The following is an 18,755-nucleotide window of genomic DNA, read 5'->3' as shown; positions in this document are numbered from 1 at the left end:
AAGTTTCTTCGTACAGTATAAGATTTACAAAATTTTTTGTTCCATCAGCGGTTTTTGAAAAGGACTCATATCAAATTCTGTTATATTGCTTAAATTGAGTACATATATATAATATACATAAAATGCCAGTTTTTTCTACTTTTCTCTTTGATAGTTATTGCGAGCGAGAGGGAGTAAACCTAAGCTGTGCGCAATGTCAATTAGCAATAAAAAGTTAATTTATGAAATGCTCACATGTGGCGCCTGCTTTAATTTTTCACCTTGTTGCTAAATCCAACAATTATCTTACAGTGATATTAGTGCCGAAAAGCCTGTATGGAAGTGTTATAAATGCAGAGAGCGAAGAAGCTCTTCTCACCACATTATAGTTGTTGTTGTAGCAGTGTGTTATACACTGGGGCGGCAGCCCCTTGCCGATGAAAAACGCCTTCGGGACAATTCGGTATGTACAACCGGTTGCCATGGGATTGATCACAATATAGTCTAGATCACATGTGGATCTAGATTTCATGGTATAATACGATTTCGTGCTTAGATTGGTATTTTTTTATGACGAATTTTGAATAGGTTAGGTTGTAAAGAGCATGCAGATATCAATACATGTTCGATAACCCGATCGTTTACCAAATGTCTCTCCTGAGTCCGACGATCTGGTGGAATCCTACCGGATGCGCAGGCGATATCGATGACTGCATAAGTCATCTCATCTCTGTTGTGCCTCCTTGCCACTCCGGCGTAAGAGGGCAGCTCCTTACCTTTCTCAGCGACCATCTTTCAAAAGGACGCCACAGTCCTCCATGACCAGGACACTGTCTGGTGTCTCCATTGCGGGAAGCTGCCTTAATCATCCCAGAGTACTTGAAAGCGGAGAGCTCTTTTTCTTCTTCAGCATTTTAGCAGAGTTATGCTCTTCGGGAGATCTGATCTTCTTTCCAGCTTCTGTAGATGTGCCTGGAATGTCAGTTTTATCCCATCCAGCGCTTTCACCCGATTGCGCTACCGTTACATAATCCTCTGTCTCCTTCGTCGTGCCCCGGATCACTTTCCCGGTCTGCTTGTAAGCTTAGCAAAGCCATCGCTCACTTCTGCCGTCATCCCGCTGCCCTCATCTCCCGGTTCGACTGCGATGATTGTTTCACTGTCGCTGTCTGAATCCGAGTCGAAAACGCCACCTTTAGTTAAAGGCTGGGCACGAACTGTGCATCCCTCTGGTTTATCCGTCTCTTCCTCATTAATTATTTGTGCGCTTGAAGCATTACTCTCGATTACAGGTGTCAAGGCACCCACACATATAGGAGGGGAGAACAACATGCTGCGGTCTGACGCCACCAACGCAACTGTTTGGTCTTTGGTCTTTTGGTTTCATTTCGAACCTCTTCTAAAAAGGCTTTTAAATTTTTTTGTAAGAGGTAGTACCTATTCCGAGATATGGAACAGGTTCTACCTATTACCGTTCCCCTCAACGGCTACTTTTAATTTTAAATATGCATGGGGAGATTTTTTAAAAGTTATGGGAAAGTTTTCCAAAAAAAAAAAACACATAAAATTCCCAAAAAATGCCTGACATCTTTATTTGAATCGATAGTACGGACCATATAATTTAATGTTTGAAGATTATTTCATGCAAATGTTGACCGTGATTTCGCCTCAAATTGTTCATCCGCTTAGCCCAATTTTGGCATACTCTTTTCAAAATTTTGGCCGGTATCTCATGAATAAATGCTGTATAGACATGCTCTTTAACATAGGTTAGGTTGGGTTGAAAAGAGGGTGCAGATCTTAATCTGCCCCATGCCACCACAGACATACACCTAAGCCAGTAATCGGCTTGTTGTGCGCTCTAAAAACTAAAAAGTAACATCGAAAAAGAAAATTTAATGTTAGGAATTCCGTGCTACTTACAAAATCCATAATTGTTTTCCATACCACTCCCCTAAGTTTGTTCATGTCTGGTGTCGTGTCCCCACCTAAGTACCAATGTCTGTTATCCGTAAAAGCCGGGCAATGGCATAGGAAATGCTCCAACGTCTCCTCATCTTCCCCACATTCCCTACACGTACCATCACTTGCCGAACCGATTTTGAATAAGTGAGCTCGTAGTCCTTTGTGTCCCGATATGACACTTAACTTCCTTCATTTAAGTATTTAATAGTCTCGTCCTCGCATAATCCGGATCACTCCATAGGATTTTCGCCCCTCTACCGACTGTTTCGCTGTTCCACAGTGTTACAATCTCGTTTGTCGCCCACGAACTAAAATCGGACTCCGTCGACCCGAAAGACTTCGGGTTAACCAAGTTTATTGACGGCAGTCCTCTGGCCTTCACTGCCAAATCGTCTCCCCTTTGATTCCCACTTACTCCGTTATGGCCCGCCCCCCAAACGGTGTGGATTGTGTCATCCTCAGAGAAGGCGTTAGTCTCCTTCTTACACTGCAGGACTGTTCATGACCTTACCCTCCTGGTTGTTATTGCCCTTATGGTCAGCTTACTATCCGTAAAAATGTTCACACTCGACGTCTTCGCGTCAGTACCACACCACCTCACGCATTCCGTGATCGCCCGAATATCTGGCTCCGGGGCCGTATTATGGCCAGGCAGTCTAAAACAGATCTCAGTCACTGGGTTCTCAATGTAGACTCCCAGGCTCACTCTTTCCTCTAGCTTTGATCCATCCGTGAAACATGATCTACCAGACGGCAATACTAGTTGTTCCGTCAATCCAAGACTGTGCCGGTGGCAGCAGTGCCTCGCACCCTGACTGTGCTTCTGGCAGCAGTGTCTCGCTCTTGACCTCAAGTGTCATCTCAGTTATCTGATCGGAATCCTCTTCTAATCCATTCGGGTTTCTTATCGTCGCTTTTATTATATCCATCGTCTTATGTCTCATAGCCACAGCGGCTGCCTCACACTTAGTCTGTATATCAATGGTCGGATATCTAGAATTGATTCAAGTGCCTTGGTGGCCGAGGTGCTCATCGATCCGCCTTCTGCCTTTTCATTCCCCTTTACTCCGTTATGTCCCAGCACCCAAACGATGCGGATTTTGCCAAGACTGTTCGTGATCTTACCGTCCTGGTTGTTATTGCCCTTATGGGAATTTTGCTGTCCGTAAAGATGTTCACACTCGACGTCCTCGCGTTAGCACCTCACCACTTCACGCACTCCGTGATCGCCTGCATAGCCGTATTATGGTCAGGCAGTCTAAAACAGATCTCAGTCTATGAGCTCGCAATGTAGACCCCCAGCCCCAATCAGTCCTCTAGCTTTGATCCATCCGTGTAATATTATCTTCCAGATGGCAATACTAGTCTTCCGTCAATCCAAGACTATGCCGATGGCAGCAGTGCCTCGCACTCGACCTCAAGGTTCATCTCAGGTATCCGGTCGGAATCCTTTTCCCTTTCTTCAAGGTTTCTTATAGTCATCTCGATTTCACCGCGATGGTATGAGCTGCTCCCATCCTCCATCCATTCTCCCGTCGCTTTAAGACTTAAGCCGCAGTGACTGCCTCACACTTAAGCTGTATGTCAATGGGTCGGATATCTAGAATAGTCTCCAGTGCCATAGTGGGCGTGGTCCTCATCGGTCCACCTATGCCTAGACAACATGTTCTCTGAACCTGTTGTATGGTCCTTATGTTGCACTTTTCTCCATAGCAGTCCGACAAACTACTGAGGCGTACGTAAGTATTGGTCTAACCTCGCTTCTGTAGAGCCAGTGGACTATCCTCGGATTCAGGCCCCACTTCAAGCCTACGGCCCATCTACATAGTCCCCAACATCTGTGAGCCTTCTCAGTACGCTCCTGAATATGACACTTCCAATTCAGTTTCCTGTCCAAGATCACACCTATGTATTTGACCTTGTCAGATATTGAAATCGTTTCATATTTTAGTCTTCTCTTAACATTGAGACCTCTGGGTCTAGCCCAGTCATATGTCATATGCAAGACCCTTTCGGCCCTTCTTCATAGCTTGTTCGTACCCCTTAGAAGTATTATAACATCGTCTGCGTAGCAGATGGGTTCAGTGCAGGGCAGTCTCCACCGACCTTCTCTTGACATAGGCATGCTGTTTGTATTTGAACAGTTCGCTGGATGTCCTTCTCTTTATCATGGTGTGCACAATACGTTCCATGGTTTTGAGTAGAAAGGGCGTAAGGTTTATAGGTCTATTGGCCTTTGGTGTCGCAAACGTTGCCTTGCCGGGCTTGGGTATAAAAACCACCCTTGCCTCCTGCCAGACTTACGGAATATATGCAAGTCTCAGGCACGCTGTGAAAATATTGGCAATGCAGATAGTCTGCCTCCTTTTGAAGTAACGCCGCAAATATTCTATCAGGTCCGGGTGGCTCAAATGGTTTGAAGCTCCTCAAGGATTCCTTCACCATAAATTCCGTAACTATAAACCTTCGATCAACGTCATCATTCCAAGATTCCGGTATCTCCGTGAGTCCCGTCGTATCCTGTGGAAAATGGTTTTTCAACAAAAGCCTTAGCATGTACTCCGCTGTCTCTGTTCTCCCTCGCATGTCGTCTACTAATGTTTCAGTTTGGACATGGGTTTTTGAGAGAAACTTTTTCAACTCGGCGGAGTCATTAACGCTACCGACCTGTTCGCAGCAAAGCTTCCAGGAGGCACGTTTTGTCGCTCTGGTAATCTTATTGTATATCTCCAGCCGTGTGTTATACACAGCCCAATATACTTCCGCTTTTTTACGACGCGCTCTGTTAAAAAGTCTTTCCCAATATTGCGAATCTCCCCGGTCATCAAGGTTTTTCTTGGGCTGATTTCCTTTCCCGAAAAGGACAACTATCTTCGAAGGACCCCACCAGTGCAGTCGTAATCCTATTAGCATTTTCGTCAATGTATTCTATGCTTGGACAATCTAAATTGCCTTGCCCAAGTCTTCTTCTGAATAGCCTTCTGAATTTTGTCCAGTTGGTTTTATTAGGTCGTTAGTATTTAAGAACTCTGCCAAGGCTTGGCCCCGCTTATTAGTGTTGGTACTATCCCACGAAATGTGGTGAGAGTTCGCATCGCGCCCTTAAGCACCTCGTTTCCTGTCTGTTCTACTTTCCGCACCGGGCGGTGGTGGCGGTGTCGGAGAGTCGAAAGACAGATAAAGTGATGCCAGGTATGCTCCACCGTCTCCCTGTCTCACCACTGTTGCACCTGAATTTGACAACTCTGGGGAAAATATATATTTAAAATTTTTATGACAAATAACGCAGTTCCTCGGTGGAACTTTATCTGGATGACCTCATTCATTGGTCCTTCAGTAAATGGGCATCTTGGGAGTAGGTGATGATCTCATCGTCTGATCCCTGTTATTTACACTGCATTGACTTTCCTGTCACTGCACTGCCTGATGTCATCGTATTAAGTTTTTGCCTATCCTAGTCTTCCGACTCTGTTCATTAGGCTGTATTGAGTTTCCATTCCCTCTACTGTCTGATGATACAATACTAGGAAGATCCTAGTATTAGCTTAGCTTAGTCATCCAAATCTTAAATAAATGGGCTTCTTAGGAGTAGGTGATGGTACCATCCTTGGCTCCCTGTTCGTTAGCCGACTACAGGTGCCTATAGGAGGGGAGGACAACACGCTACGGTCTGACGCCACCACCACAGCTGTTGTGTCTTTGGAGTCCATTTGTAGCCTACTTCAAAAAGGCTTTAAAATTTTTTCGTAATGGATAGTACCTATTCCGAGATACGGATATTTTTTTTCTTTGAGGAGCGAAATAAAAACACGTCCTCCAATCAATGGCTACAATTAAATAACAATTTAATTCGTGCAATTAAAAATATGTTCAACGTATGCCTTATTTACCAATCAATTGGCGTGATACAAAAAATATCGATATCCTATATCAACAATAATTAAAGCTATTAAGACCTTGTTTGAAAAGATTTTTAAAAATCAATACCACGTTTAATCGGTCATATTTTTTCTGTGTACTCTTTATCATGGTATCCACAATACGTTTCATGGTTTTGAGTAGAAAGGACGTAAGGCTTATAGGTCTGTATGCCTTTAGGGTCTTATAACTTGCCTTGCCATAACATGTCCATTGTTATTCGTGCTGTGTGGCATGTGGCACCAGCTTGTTGAAACCACATGTCATGTAAGTCAAGCTCTTGCATTTTGGACAAAAAGTTTACAGTTACGTCAAGATTCGCACCATCTTTGAAGAAGTATGGTTCAATGATGCCACCTGCCCGTAAACCGCACCAAACTGTGACTTTTTCTGGATGCATTGGTAGCTCTTGCAATACTTCTGGCTGATCTTCACTCCAATATCGACAATTTTGCTTATTTACCTACTCATTGAGCCAAAAATGAGCTTCGTCGTAAAATGAAAGAAGCGCGCGATGAACTTTCTTAGCAGAGCACGCAGTTTTGTAATAAAATTCAAAATTTGCAAGCGTTGTTCGTTTGGTTAAATTAAAGATTAAACTGAAGATGTTTGACAGTGAAACAAAACACGAAACGTGCGTGAGCTTTTTGAACCAGTGTTGCCAAAGAGATAATAGCTGGAAAACCACCCTTTATAATTGGATCTAGTTACATCAAATTCGATCTAATTTGTTACAATCTAATATAGTTTGGTAAAAATTTATTGCAAATTTGTCCCAGATACAATCTGGTCCAATTATACATTATAATATCAAATTGGATCAGATTATATATAATTTCATATGCAATTGGATCTTGGGCTTTTTCCCATTAAAAGCATAAAAGATGAAATTTATAAATAAATGTTTTATTAAATAGCTTAAAAAACTGTATTTATATTGTTGACCTTTTTAATTTTTGCAATTTATTTTATAGTTTCGGCTATAGGTCCATTAATTTTTTTTTTTTTTTTTGGTTTTTGTATTTCTCTATTTTTTTTCCAATATTTCGGTTGGCACTGCCTACCGTGTTCGAGGCTAATCTTATTGAAACGAAAAACACAAATTTTAGTTAAAAGAATCACACAAAATAGAAGGAAGGAAAAAACAATTTTATATATTACTAACCATATTCGGTGAGTTGCTTCTCGATTGAGTGTCTGTTGTCAACTGATGTTTCTCTCTTTATTGCTTTTCAACTATATGGTGGTATATTTTCGCGCAACTTCCAATATCTGTTTTAAAATTCATTCTCTTGTTTGTCGATAACGTTAGTGAAGTTGGACTTATGCTCCGTCGATATACAGTGAGCTGCAGTTGCAGTTTTTTGTTCGATTGGCTTGTTAATGGCTTTCTGGTCCGATTTATGTGATGATATCCTATTTTAAGTTTCGTCATAGTATTGGCAATATAAAACGCCATTGAAAAACATTAAAGAATATTTCATTTAAACCAGCTTAGACCTATGTGTTTCTCATTTCTTGCTTCTATTTCAAAACAACAAAAACGATTTAAAGAGTGTCAACATTTGTGGTGTGTTAAATGCATCAAGCGGTACGTTGCAATGCTTGCGATTTCGGCCTCTGCCAGAGGCCTCGTCAGACTGCTATGCCACCAAAAGATTATCTGCTTCCACCCACCCAGAAAAAAGTTAAATTCTAACTTCAGAAAGACATCTAACATCAACAACACACACAAAGCTGAAGACGCTATAAGAAAGAATTGAAAATTATACTTAAAAAATAAAGCTTTAAAACCATGAAACATAAGGACATCCAAATTAACAACCTAAAATTGGCGGAAGATGCAGACGTAATTCATTAGAAATATATTTACAAAATGTTTAGTATTTTGCATTCGGGAACTGTATTTTATTTAGAAATTAAAACTGCTATTAATCACATAATTGTTAATACCAAAAACGACATATTGATACAATTAAAAAAAATCACAAAGTACCTCACGTTTTGACAATTGAACACGTTGCAAAATGCCTAATACTTAAGGATTACTAATGTAAATATATATAAAGTGAAAACAGCACAAATGTTTGCAAAAACAATAGATTTTGTTTGCTGAAAAAGGGAAAGCAGACTTGACTGCTGTTACAGCAAACACAGTGCTACGGTTTTAGCAAACATTTCGTACTGCTATTTATTATAATTATTATTTTGAACTATTATTTACGTTTGCCTTTTATGGCCGGTCAATCATTTCGATTTCTTTGTACATTTTTTACAAAGGGGTTGTAGCTATTGACCACCACAAAATAAGTTGGGAGAGACGGTTTTAATTTGTGGAATATTACTGAAAGGAAATTAATTGATCAACAGATTGTTGGTATTCATTTCGAAAGATGGCGAAAAATCTCTTGTCTTTTTTATTGCCCTGTTAATGCCAACACTGTCATGGCTACTGGCTTTGAAGCTCATTTCTACTTACATCGATATTATATGCAAAAACTATATGGAATATAAACAGCCACTGAGACGGACTTCTCCATTTGTCTACTGGTCTTATTCAAGAACTTCCTTAAATCTGGCTGCGGCAAAATTTTTTGGTCTACTCTCAGAGACACAAATTTCCATTTGCCTGCTGGTCAATAACTCTTTCAATAAACTTCCTTAAATCAATGTCCCTTCTTACACTCCGTTTCTGCTAGGAAACTCATTTATTTGGTTTTTCTGATTTTTGCCTTTTAACAACATCAACAGCCATTCCCTCGTGTTCAATAAAGTAGAACAACAACAATGCAAAGGTACTTATTGTTTATGACGGATGTGCGCTGTGTATAATTTACAATAACCACACCACACATGCGCCTGTGCTAAGAAGCCTTTTGCAAATAGCATGTGCACTAAATAGCAACAATAAAAGAACAACATCAGCGTGTGCAGTGTGGGTGTGTGATTGGAATCTTTTTTTCTCATTTTCTTTCCAAAAATCTTCTCTTTCATTTTAATTATTCTAATAAACCCATCATAAATTTAGCAGCAGTAATGTTCAGTTGACAACAGGCTTGTAAGTAGCCTGACTGCTGTTCTGAAATCACAGAACTATTGCTGCAACAACAGAACTACAAAATTAACTACCAACAGTCAGCAGGCAGTGTTTGCTTTTTTCAGCACACTTTTTTCAATGTGTGTAGGGCAACACATATACATATGTACGTGCATGGAAGCTGTCTAAATCTAAATCGATTTCAATCGAATTCACCAGTAATACTGAGACTAAGGTTAGGTTAGGCTAGGTTTAAGTATCAGTCTGCCATCAGACTCACTTAGACGTGTTCGTCCATTGTTATGCCACAGGAACAGAAGAAGGAAGATGCCTTCTAGTTCCTACCGTTGAACCATCCAGATCGCTTTAAAAAGCTCAATAACTTGCGAATGTTCACATTCGCTAAATCAGACAGGTTCTCAAAGAAATGAGAACCTAAAGTGGAACTCCTTCTAACTGCTAGTGCCGGACACACACACAGAAGGTGTTCTTCAATGTCCTCACAGCCTTTGCAAATGTCGTTGCTGCCAACCTTCAGTCTGTCCGATTAGACAGTGACCTGTCATTACGGACACAATGACTGTGACGTCAGTTCTAGACAATGACAGCAAAGTGGCAGACCTCTCCAAGTCTAGATTAGGCCACATAGTTTTGAAATGCTCACAGCCTTTCTTTGTGACCATCTATTATTCGTTGTCCTTTGGGCCTGGTGTTAAAAACCTAGCTTACAATATCGAGACTTAGTTGTGCAAAATTTTGTGAGAATCGTTTCACAAATGACGATATACTAATTGCAATATTAGTCCAATTCGGATGAACATATACATGGGAGCTATATCCAAATTTAAACGATTTCTATCAATTTCAATAGGTTTCGTCTCCAGGCTAATAAAAAATCCGTTGCCAAATTTGATGAGGTGGAAATAACCAAACTGTACCTTGTACACAAATTAACATTGTCTGTCCATGTTAATTTGTGCACAAAGTACGTCGGACATAGCTAAATCTAATCAGTTATAATACCCTGTAACATAGTAGTGGTGTAGGGTATAATGAGCATATGTATTTCTACTTTAAAATCCGCTTTTTATACCCACCACCGTAGGATAGGGGGTATATTCATTTAGTCCTTCCGTTTGCAACACATTGAAATATCAATTTCCGACCCTACAAAGTATATATATTTCGGATCGTCGTAAAATTCGAAGACGTCTATCCGTTTGTTGTAATCAGTCTACAGCTATCAAAAATTGAGATATTGAGCTAAAATTTGTCACAGATACGTGATACGGGCCAAATCGGATCATATTTGGATATAACTGCTATATATATATGAAATTTGAAAAAGTGAGTAGTTTTAGGCCTCCCGACATCTGACCCAAATATTTTAGATCGGACTATATTTAGATATAGCTGCCATATAGACCGATCTGCCGATAAAGGGTCTGAAGCCCATAAAAGCTTTATTTATTACCCAATTTCGCTGAAATTTGAAACAGCGGGTTAGTTAAGGTCTCCCGATATCCGACCTAAATATGGTTCAGATCGGACTACATCTAGATATAGCTAGATTAAGCGTCTGAAGCCCGTTAAGCGTTAAGCCCATAAAAGCTTTATTTTTTAACCGACTTCGCTGAAATTTGAAACGGTAAGTAGTTTTAGGCCTCCCGACATCTGATCTAAATATGGATTAAATCGGACTATATTTAGATATAGCTGCCATGCAGACCAATCACCTGATAAAGAGTATGAAGCTCATAAAAGCTTTATTTTTTTATCGGATTTCGCTGAAGTTTCAAACAGTAAGTAGTTTAAGGCCACCCGCCATCTGAATCAAATATGGTAAAGATCGCATTGTATTTAGATATAGCTGTCATATAGACCGATATGCCGATTAATGGTCTGAAGGTCATAAAAGCTTTATTTATTACCCCATTTTGTTGAAATTTGAAATACAAAATTCAGCAATGACTTATATTTATTAGACCCAGAGATGGTCCGTAAGCCGATTTTTTAGGTTTCCGACTGTCAAAAAGTTGTAAAAGTCGAAAACGTCGTATACTTGTATAAAACGTAGAAAAAGTCGCAAACGTCATAAACCTTAATAACTCAGTGTAAAAGTTTGATTTTTAACAAATATTATTGTCACTTATATGTTGAATATAGAAGAGTTTATATGTAAAAAAATTTCGGAATAAAAGAAATATTAAGTTTTTTTTTTAATTTTTGCATTTACATTTTTCACACAATAAATTGGAAATATACGCAAATTTCAAGTCAATTTATAAAGTAACGTTTAAGGATTTTTTTGTCAAGCAAAAAATCAATAAATTATTAGTTTTCATCAATTATATTTAGAAATTGCAATTATTTTGTATCCTTTTGCAAAATTATTTGCTTCTCCCGTTTTAATTTGATTTTTGAAAGCTGTTGTAAACGACATATGTTAAAATGCATGACATCTGAGGAAGTGTCAAGTGAAATGGTACATGGAGTGTTAATTATGTTATTCAATAACAATACTTAAAAATAACATTACTTATTCAATAAAATACTTAACACGCCATCTTCCATTTCACTTGACATTACCTCACATTAGCATACTTAACATGCCATCTACCATTTTACTTGACACTACCTCAGATGTCATTCATTTTATAACATATGTCGTTGTCAACAGCTGTCAAAAAGCAAATTAAAGCGGGAGAAACAAATAATTTTGCAAAAGGATAAGAAATAATTAATAAATAAAAATGTTGCAACCACCCAATAACTCGCAACAGCCAGAGGGATTTAGCGAGGGATTTTGCGTGTGCCACAATTCGTGAAGATCGGTTAACAAATGACCACATTATTGCAATATTGGTAAAAATCGTGTAAACCTACGGTAGCTTTTTCTAATTCTGAACCGATTTTTTCCAATTTCAATATTGTTCGTCTCCAGGAGGAAAAAATTACTTATGCCAAAATTTTTAGTTAATCAGATCAAAAATTCGACATATTTTCGTTCAAATTTTTTTTCTGTCAGAAACCTAGTTTTTTGGCTAGGTTTACGACGTTTTCGACGTATGTAATATACGTCGGAAATGTATGTCATATACGTCACTGTTTCTGACAGGCCATCTCTGATTAGACCACACAGTGGTCCCGAGGCGTTGGGTATCCAAATTCGGCCCGGCCGAACTTAATGCCTTTTTACTTGTTTATTTTGCGATGTACCACTGAAAGAACAAACTTGAGCTATTTGTTGTGCAAGATATACATATTAAAGGTGTGCACAGTTGCAACTGATCTTGGCAGTTTGGACGTTTTAACACTCAGTGAGTACAGATAAGTGGAATTCTGTTTCTGTTGGTATTGTTATTTTTAAACAAGGTCAAGTGTGAGTAAGTTATTAGTTTTTTGTGGATAATCAAAACAGGTGTAAGCACATTTGGTGGTGATACAACAAGTACTTATTGTGCGCTGTCAATGAAAATGTTGGCTGATACCGAACAAAGCCACACGAAGTTGGTTACACCATACTTGAGCTTATGTGCGCTCAGTGCGTATGTGTGGATGCCCATCAACGACTTAGCGGGCCGCGTCGTCGAGACATCTTAAAAGAAGAGACATATAGCCGACATGACATTTGCATATAGTCCTCACGAAAATTATCACATGATATTTTAATCGACATTGTTAACGAACATGTCATCAATGAATACATAGAAGAGAGTATCCCTCATACATTCGTTAATGACAATATTCCAAAATATTCCGATAGTTTTTCTTCAATGACAATATAAAGGAAGGTATCCACAAATTTGTCATTGAAGAATTCAAATATTTTTAAATTTATAACTTTTTAAAAATATATTTAAAATTTTGTTTTCGGGGAATTTTGTTCATGGATGGTTGTAGTTGTTCTCATTAACAAAGTTTTCACACATACTCCAACGCCGCGACTTAAGCGGCTTCTAATAAAAAATATACATGTTTATGAACATTAGCCTACACGTACTATAAAATGTATATTTACCAAAAATTTCACAGTTAGATATCTTTTTTATTAATGCTCAAAACAGAGTTTTTTTTCTGATGACGGTTTATACGTCACGGTCTGCGAAGATGTCCTCTACAGAGTGATTACATTTTCAATGAGAGATAGAATGAAAAAAAAATTGCTGACTTTTTTTCAAGAGTTTGATAATGCTTGGTCTACATTGACCTGTTTTGCCTATGTCGTTTTGAAAAATATCCCAACCGTTTACACTAGTTGAGAAGGTTTGGAAACTGCATTTTTTCACTCTCCAGCTAAAATGTTGTGATGCCCTATTGTTAAGATTTATTTTTTCTTGCTTTACCTATAAAATTTGATTTATTTTATAATTTTTATTTTTTGACATTATTCAGGGATGTGTTTAATTAGCTAGTTTTTGTGGCAAACAAGTCGTTTTGCCCTTATAAATTCTAAAGGAAAAACGAGTCATCAGAGCGTTATAAATAGAAAACGGGTCAAACAGCTTTGGTCTGAACATAGTATTATGCTATGTCTACATTGAGTCGTTTTGCTTATGTCGTTTTGAAAAACATCTGAACCGTTTACTCTAGTTGAGATGTTTTGGAAATTGCACTTTTGCACACTCGAACATAAATGTCATGATGCACTATTTTCTCTTACTTTCTTTGCAAAATTGTGTATATATTAAAAATTATTTTTGGAAAAAATTCGATTTTTATTTTTAGACATTATTCAAGGCTGTGTTTACTTAGCACAATTTAGGCAAAAATCACATGCTTTGAGTGACTCGTTTTTGTGGCAAATGAGTCGTTTTGCCCTTATAAATTGTAAAGGAAAAAAGAGTCATTTTAAAAGCATATAAAGGGAAAACGAGTCTTTTGTTCAAAACAGCTTTGGTCTGAACATAGTATAACAGATAATCGTTAAGACATGTTAGAAAATATGCCAAAATTCAAATTGTCTTAAAGTAGTCCTTGAAGACAATGTCGTGATAGACGGGACTGCTGGGAACGTACACACAATTTTATTTGTTTCACTACTAGTAGTTTGAAAATATTTGTGGTATCACAAATGTTTGAGATCAAAAAAAAAAACAAACAAAGTTCCGACTTTCCGATTCTTAGGCCGATATTATTTTTAAGTTTGAAAAATAATTTTTTTTATTCTTTTACCCACAACCGAAGGATGGAGGCATTTTTATTTTTTTATTCCGCTTTCTATACATCAAAACTTGATAGGAATAGGAAACCTAATAGAAATAGAAGTAATTATACCGGATTCAGCTCATATTGGGTTGTTAGAGAGTTATATGGGATAATTTTTTATGTAACTGCATAAAAACAAGATTCCTGCTAAAATTTCTTTAGCATACTTTAACCCTATTTTTGACTCTATATGAACTCGTTATCAGTAATTATTCCACAAATTAAAATCTTCTCTTCCAACATAATTTATCACGGCCATTAGCTCGACTCCCTTGGGAAAAATGTCTCAAGCAATTAAACCACGTAACCGGCCTAATAGGGAGGAATGCATAAGATTCTGAAATTTTGTCTGTCAGTTCAGTGTTAATATGACTTCAATATTTTATCAGATTTTTGTATTTAAAACAGCAGATTTTGTTAGTTGAAATAGCAGTCGAAAATGTTTGCTAAGACTGCTGTTTAGCAAACTGCTTTTTAGCAAACATTTTTTGATATTTCGAATAACAATTTTCGTTGAGTGAACAAAACTGCCATTAGATCGATCATTAAGACTCCTTAAGTTCATTTGAAACGTATTGTTGCATTAGTTTGCGAAAATTTGGTATATACAGTGGTATAAGACCCCCGACACCTACGACAAATCCCATCTAAATCGGATCATATCCTGATGTGTCCACCATTTAGACCTCACTACTGTTTGATTTCATGAATGACGCACTTTTATCTGTTTTCGCCAAGAAAAAACAAAACAAGTTGAAGATTGGGTTGTATTGCAAATTAGCCCATGAACATTCCATGAACAGAGGCAAACTTCTCATCTATCAATGAGAGCTGTCCAATTTAAGTTGAAGCTGTATAACTCTATAACCGAGTCCGAACGGCGTGCCGCAGTGCGACACCTCTTTGGGGAGAAGTTTTTACATAGTTGCCATACCAAACGGTACACAAAGTTGAGTTATTCGGTTGTAGTTTCGGAACCCTCATAGAAAAAAGTTTGCCGACAATAGCAAGCATTGTCTGCTGAGTATTAGTAGTCAATTTTGCTGCTATTATAGCATTAGTTCTGCTATTACATCAGTAGTTCTGCAGCAGGCTGACTGCTGAAAAGTTTGTTATTTTCTGAAAATGACTGCTGCTTAATTATGAAGGGGGATGTTTAGATATGGGTTTCTACTGGGTAAATTACCCAACGATTAGGTATTTATTGGGTAAAAACCCAATAAATAACTTTTTTGGGTGCTTATTTGGGTATTTATAATTTGTCAGATATCTTGGGTATAAAAACATTTTGCAAAAAATTTTTGATGATTGCGTATTCTATGTATATAAACCTGAAATTTGGCACAGAGTGTTCTGGTAGACCCCTGTCACATGTGATCCAGATCGGACCATATTTGGATATTCAGTTTAAATAAAAGGAACATTTTCATCCTATTTCCATGAAATTTGGCACAGCGATTTCTGATACCCCTCTTAACCCTTTTGTTGAATATCGTCTAGATCGGACCATATTTGGATATAGCTGCCATATAGACCAATCTCCCGAATTAAATTTCTTTTAAAGAAAAAATTTTCGGTAACATTTTTTAAAATGACAAAATTTAATTTTTATGATATTCTACAAAGACAACATTTTGCTGAGGCCAAGGCCGCTTTACGATTATGTTTCTTAAAGACAAAATTGTAATGAAATTCTTCGTAAGAACCAAATTTTTATGAAAGTTTTTCTAAACAAAGGCAAAATTTCAGCGTAACATTTTCTAATGATAAAACTTAAGCATGGGCCGGCCCCGAAATTATTTTTTTAAGACAAAATCACTTTAATTTTTATAAAGATATCTTGTTAATCACATTTTTCTAAAGACAACATTTTTATAAAAAAAAAATTAATTAAAAAATAAGTAGTGCATTTTCCTTTCTATTTTAAATAGTAACAAGAAACAAACCCTATATTGTGTTCAAATAGACAAAGTAATCCAACAACAAAATGAAACAACCAAAATAAAGTAGGGCAAAACCAGAACAAAAATTTCAATAGATTTCTTTCGTAAGACTAAATTTTAACGCATTTTTAAGGACTAAATTTCAGCGAAAAACTCTCAAAGACAACCTAACCTCAAGATTATTTTTTATAGCCAAAATTTCAATAAAATTTTGTATTTTGCGACACTACATTTTGCATTAATATTTTTAAAGTCTTTCTATTATGCTTATCGTCCCAAACAAAATTTTTCTATAGACAAGTTTTAATAAATATTTTTAAAGACAACAATTTAACCCATTACGCCTGACCTTCGATTTCGTTGTCCGATTTTGATAAAATTATATACAATCACAATTAAGAGAGTTTATACTGATGCAGCAATTTTTTAATATTTTGAATTTTAAAAATTTTGAAAAAAAAAATCTTTTTATTTCCTAAGCCCCTCAACAAAAAAATTATTTTCGTAATATTTTATGACCATTTAGCGAAGGAAGCTGGATTTAAAGATTTTGCCATAAAATCGCACCTGCTGTCAAAAGAAGGAAGATTATTGCAATACATTTATTTTTTAATATAGAATCCATCAAATGCAACAAGACATTAAAACTGATTCCTGAAATCTCACTCCTAAGAATTTTGAGAAATTTTTTCGTTTGATTTTTGGGATATTAAAAATTGCCGACATTCGACAAGCCAATTGTCCTCCAAAAAAAAAATTGTTGTAGATACTAGCAACGGAGAAAGTGCAATGGCATTTCATCCACCAGTCAGTCCTAACTTCGGAGGGATATGGGAAGCGGCGGTAAAGTCAATGAAATACCATTTACGAAGAGTCATCAGGAAAAGTAATTTGACATATCCACGCTGTTATATCAGATCGAAGCGGTATTGAATTCTAGGCCACTTTATAACATGAATGATAGTGCTGATGATATCGAAGACCTTACTCCAGGCCATTTTCTTATTCTTAAGCCGTTGATAAGCTGCCCCGAAACGCCTAACGAGGACAACGTCACAGCACTTGACAGGTGGAAACAACTGCAAAATATGAAAAATTAACTTTTGGAAACAATGGAAATCAGCATACCTAGAACCACTTCAGATGAATAACATCACGGAGGCTATGAAGGAGTCATACTTGGTTTACAGAGATTCAATCAAGTTTATGGTTATGGTTACCAAAGATTTGGACTCGATAATCCGCGAGAACGAGAGAGTTCAGTCGAGGATGATAGACCTGCTTATCGATATGAATCATGGAAAACTCAATCCTTTTTTAAATACACCGGAGCAGAGCAGTGTACAAGCTTGTTTCTACTGCTTTAATCGACGACTAGCTGGTAGTTTCAGTTGAAATTCCATTGCTCCCACAGCATACATCTCATTAACATCAAATAATCCCTCTACCTATCATGCTGCATGGAGAAAAATTTGGGACTCAGCTCGCAGGGAATTATTTAATTTACAATTTTGACATAGAATCATGCTGATCTGAATTTTCGTGTCAGTTGTATACTGAGAATGAATACATTTGCGAACGGAATTGGCCTTGGATAGATACAAATGACCATTCCTACGAGGTGTATTCCTTTAAGCCCTTGACGGAGCCTAATTGTCAGTTCAGTTGAAACGAGATTAGAATTGCTATGGACAAAGCTTCGTGCAGACAAAATTGGCTGATCAAAATATTTCAGCAAACCACCGCTCACGTGTCGTACCAGAAAGAGTCACAACAGATAATTCAGTTGTGGTAATACCTTGAAGCCAGTATGTACAATGAGAGTACAAGGAGCTACAATTTCAACACCATTCAACGCTACCAGGAGGTTAGATTAGGTTAGGTTTAAGTGGCAGTCTACCACGGGAACAGAAGAAGGAAGATGCCTTCTAGTTCCTACCGTTGAACCATCCAGATCGCTTAAAAAAGCTCAATAACTTGGGAATGTACATACCAACAATTCAGTACGTACGAATTTAGCCTCGTTTTACTTATTTCTTATCATTCGATAAAAAACGCAAAAAAGTCAGTCCGTTTTCCCCATGTCTTTAAAAATGTTATTTATTTGTTGTTCATAAAAAGCAAATATAATAAATGTTCCCATTATAATAAACATTTATCCATATAGTTTTTTAACCCTATTAAAATAATTCTTACATTAAATTACAAACAAAGTTTTGTTCATGCAAACCATTTCTCCATTACAGGTGTCATGTTCCATCATATTACAGGATATTTGCCAAGAGCGCAACGATACTTTGTACTTGTCATTCTATTGGCCGTGTTGGTGTTCAGCTTTAAGTTGTTTTCGCCTCTTGCATACGGAATGGAGGGACCATCATCCAAAAGTATAAATTCAACAATGTACGGTCTTAAATGGTTGCCGACATGGGAGTTTTAAATTTTCTATTTATAACATAAAATTTTTTTATTTCGATGTTTTCTAACAAAATATGAGAGAATTGTTTGCATTTGTTTTTGTTTGCAACGCTTAAGGTTGGTATTCTATTCTGCTTTCGGAATAGTCGCGGAAATCTTTAATTGTTCCCCGAGCTGAAATTGACAGTTATGTTTTGTTTTTAATTTCATACCAAAAGACGTTTTAAATCTGCACTTATAGTTTTATTTTTTTTTTTGCATACAAATAAAATAACAATAATAACATT

At 37.2% G+C, this 18,755-nt stretch overlaps 1 protein-coding gene across 5 annotated transcripts in view; it reads left to right on the top strand.

Annotated features, from left to right (window-relative positions):
- Positions 1-18,543, top strand: part of LOC106088362 (protein O-mannosyl-transferase 2) — a 135,006-nt gene extending 116,463 nt beyond the window's left edge. For all 5 annotated transcript variants that reach the window (XM_059364112.1, XM_059364108.1, XM_059364109.1 and 2 more), the window contains one exon: positions 18,297-18,543. In XM_059364112.1, the coding sequence (XP_059220095.1) occupies positions 18,297-18,490 (194 nt within the window). In that variant the 3' untranslated portion in view covers positions 18,491-18,543. The remainder of the gene's footprint in view (positions 1-18,296) is intronic.
- Positions 18,544-18,755: the final 212 nt, after the last annotated feature.

Source organism: Stomoxys calcitrans, chromosome 2 (assembly GCF_963082655.1).
Source record: "Stomoxys calcitrans chromosome 2, idStoCalc2.1, whole genome shotgun sequence".
NCBI lineage: Eukaryota > Metazoa > Arthropoda > Insecta > Diptera > Muscidae > Stomoxys > Stomoxys calcitrans.
This window is presented reverse-complemented; position numbering and strand designations above follow the sequence as displayed.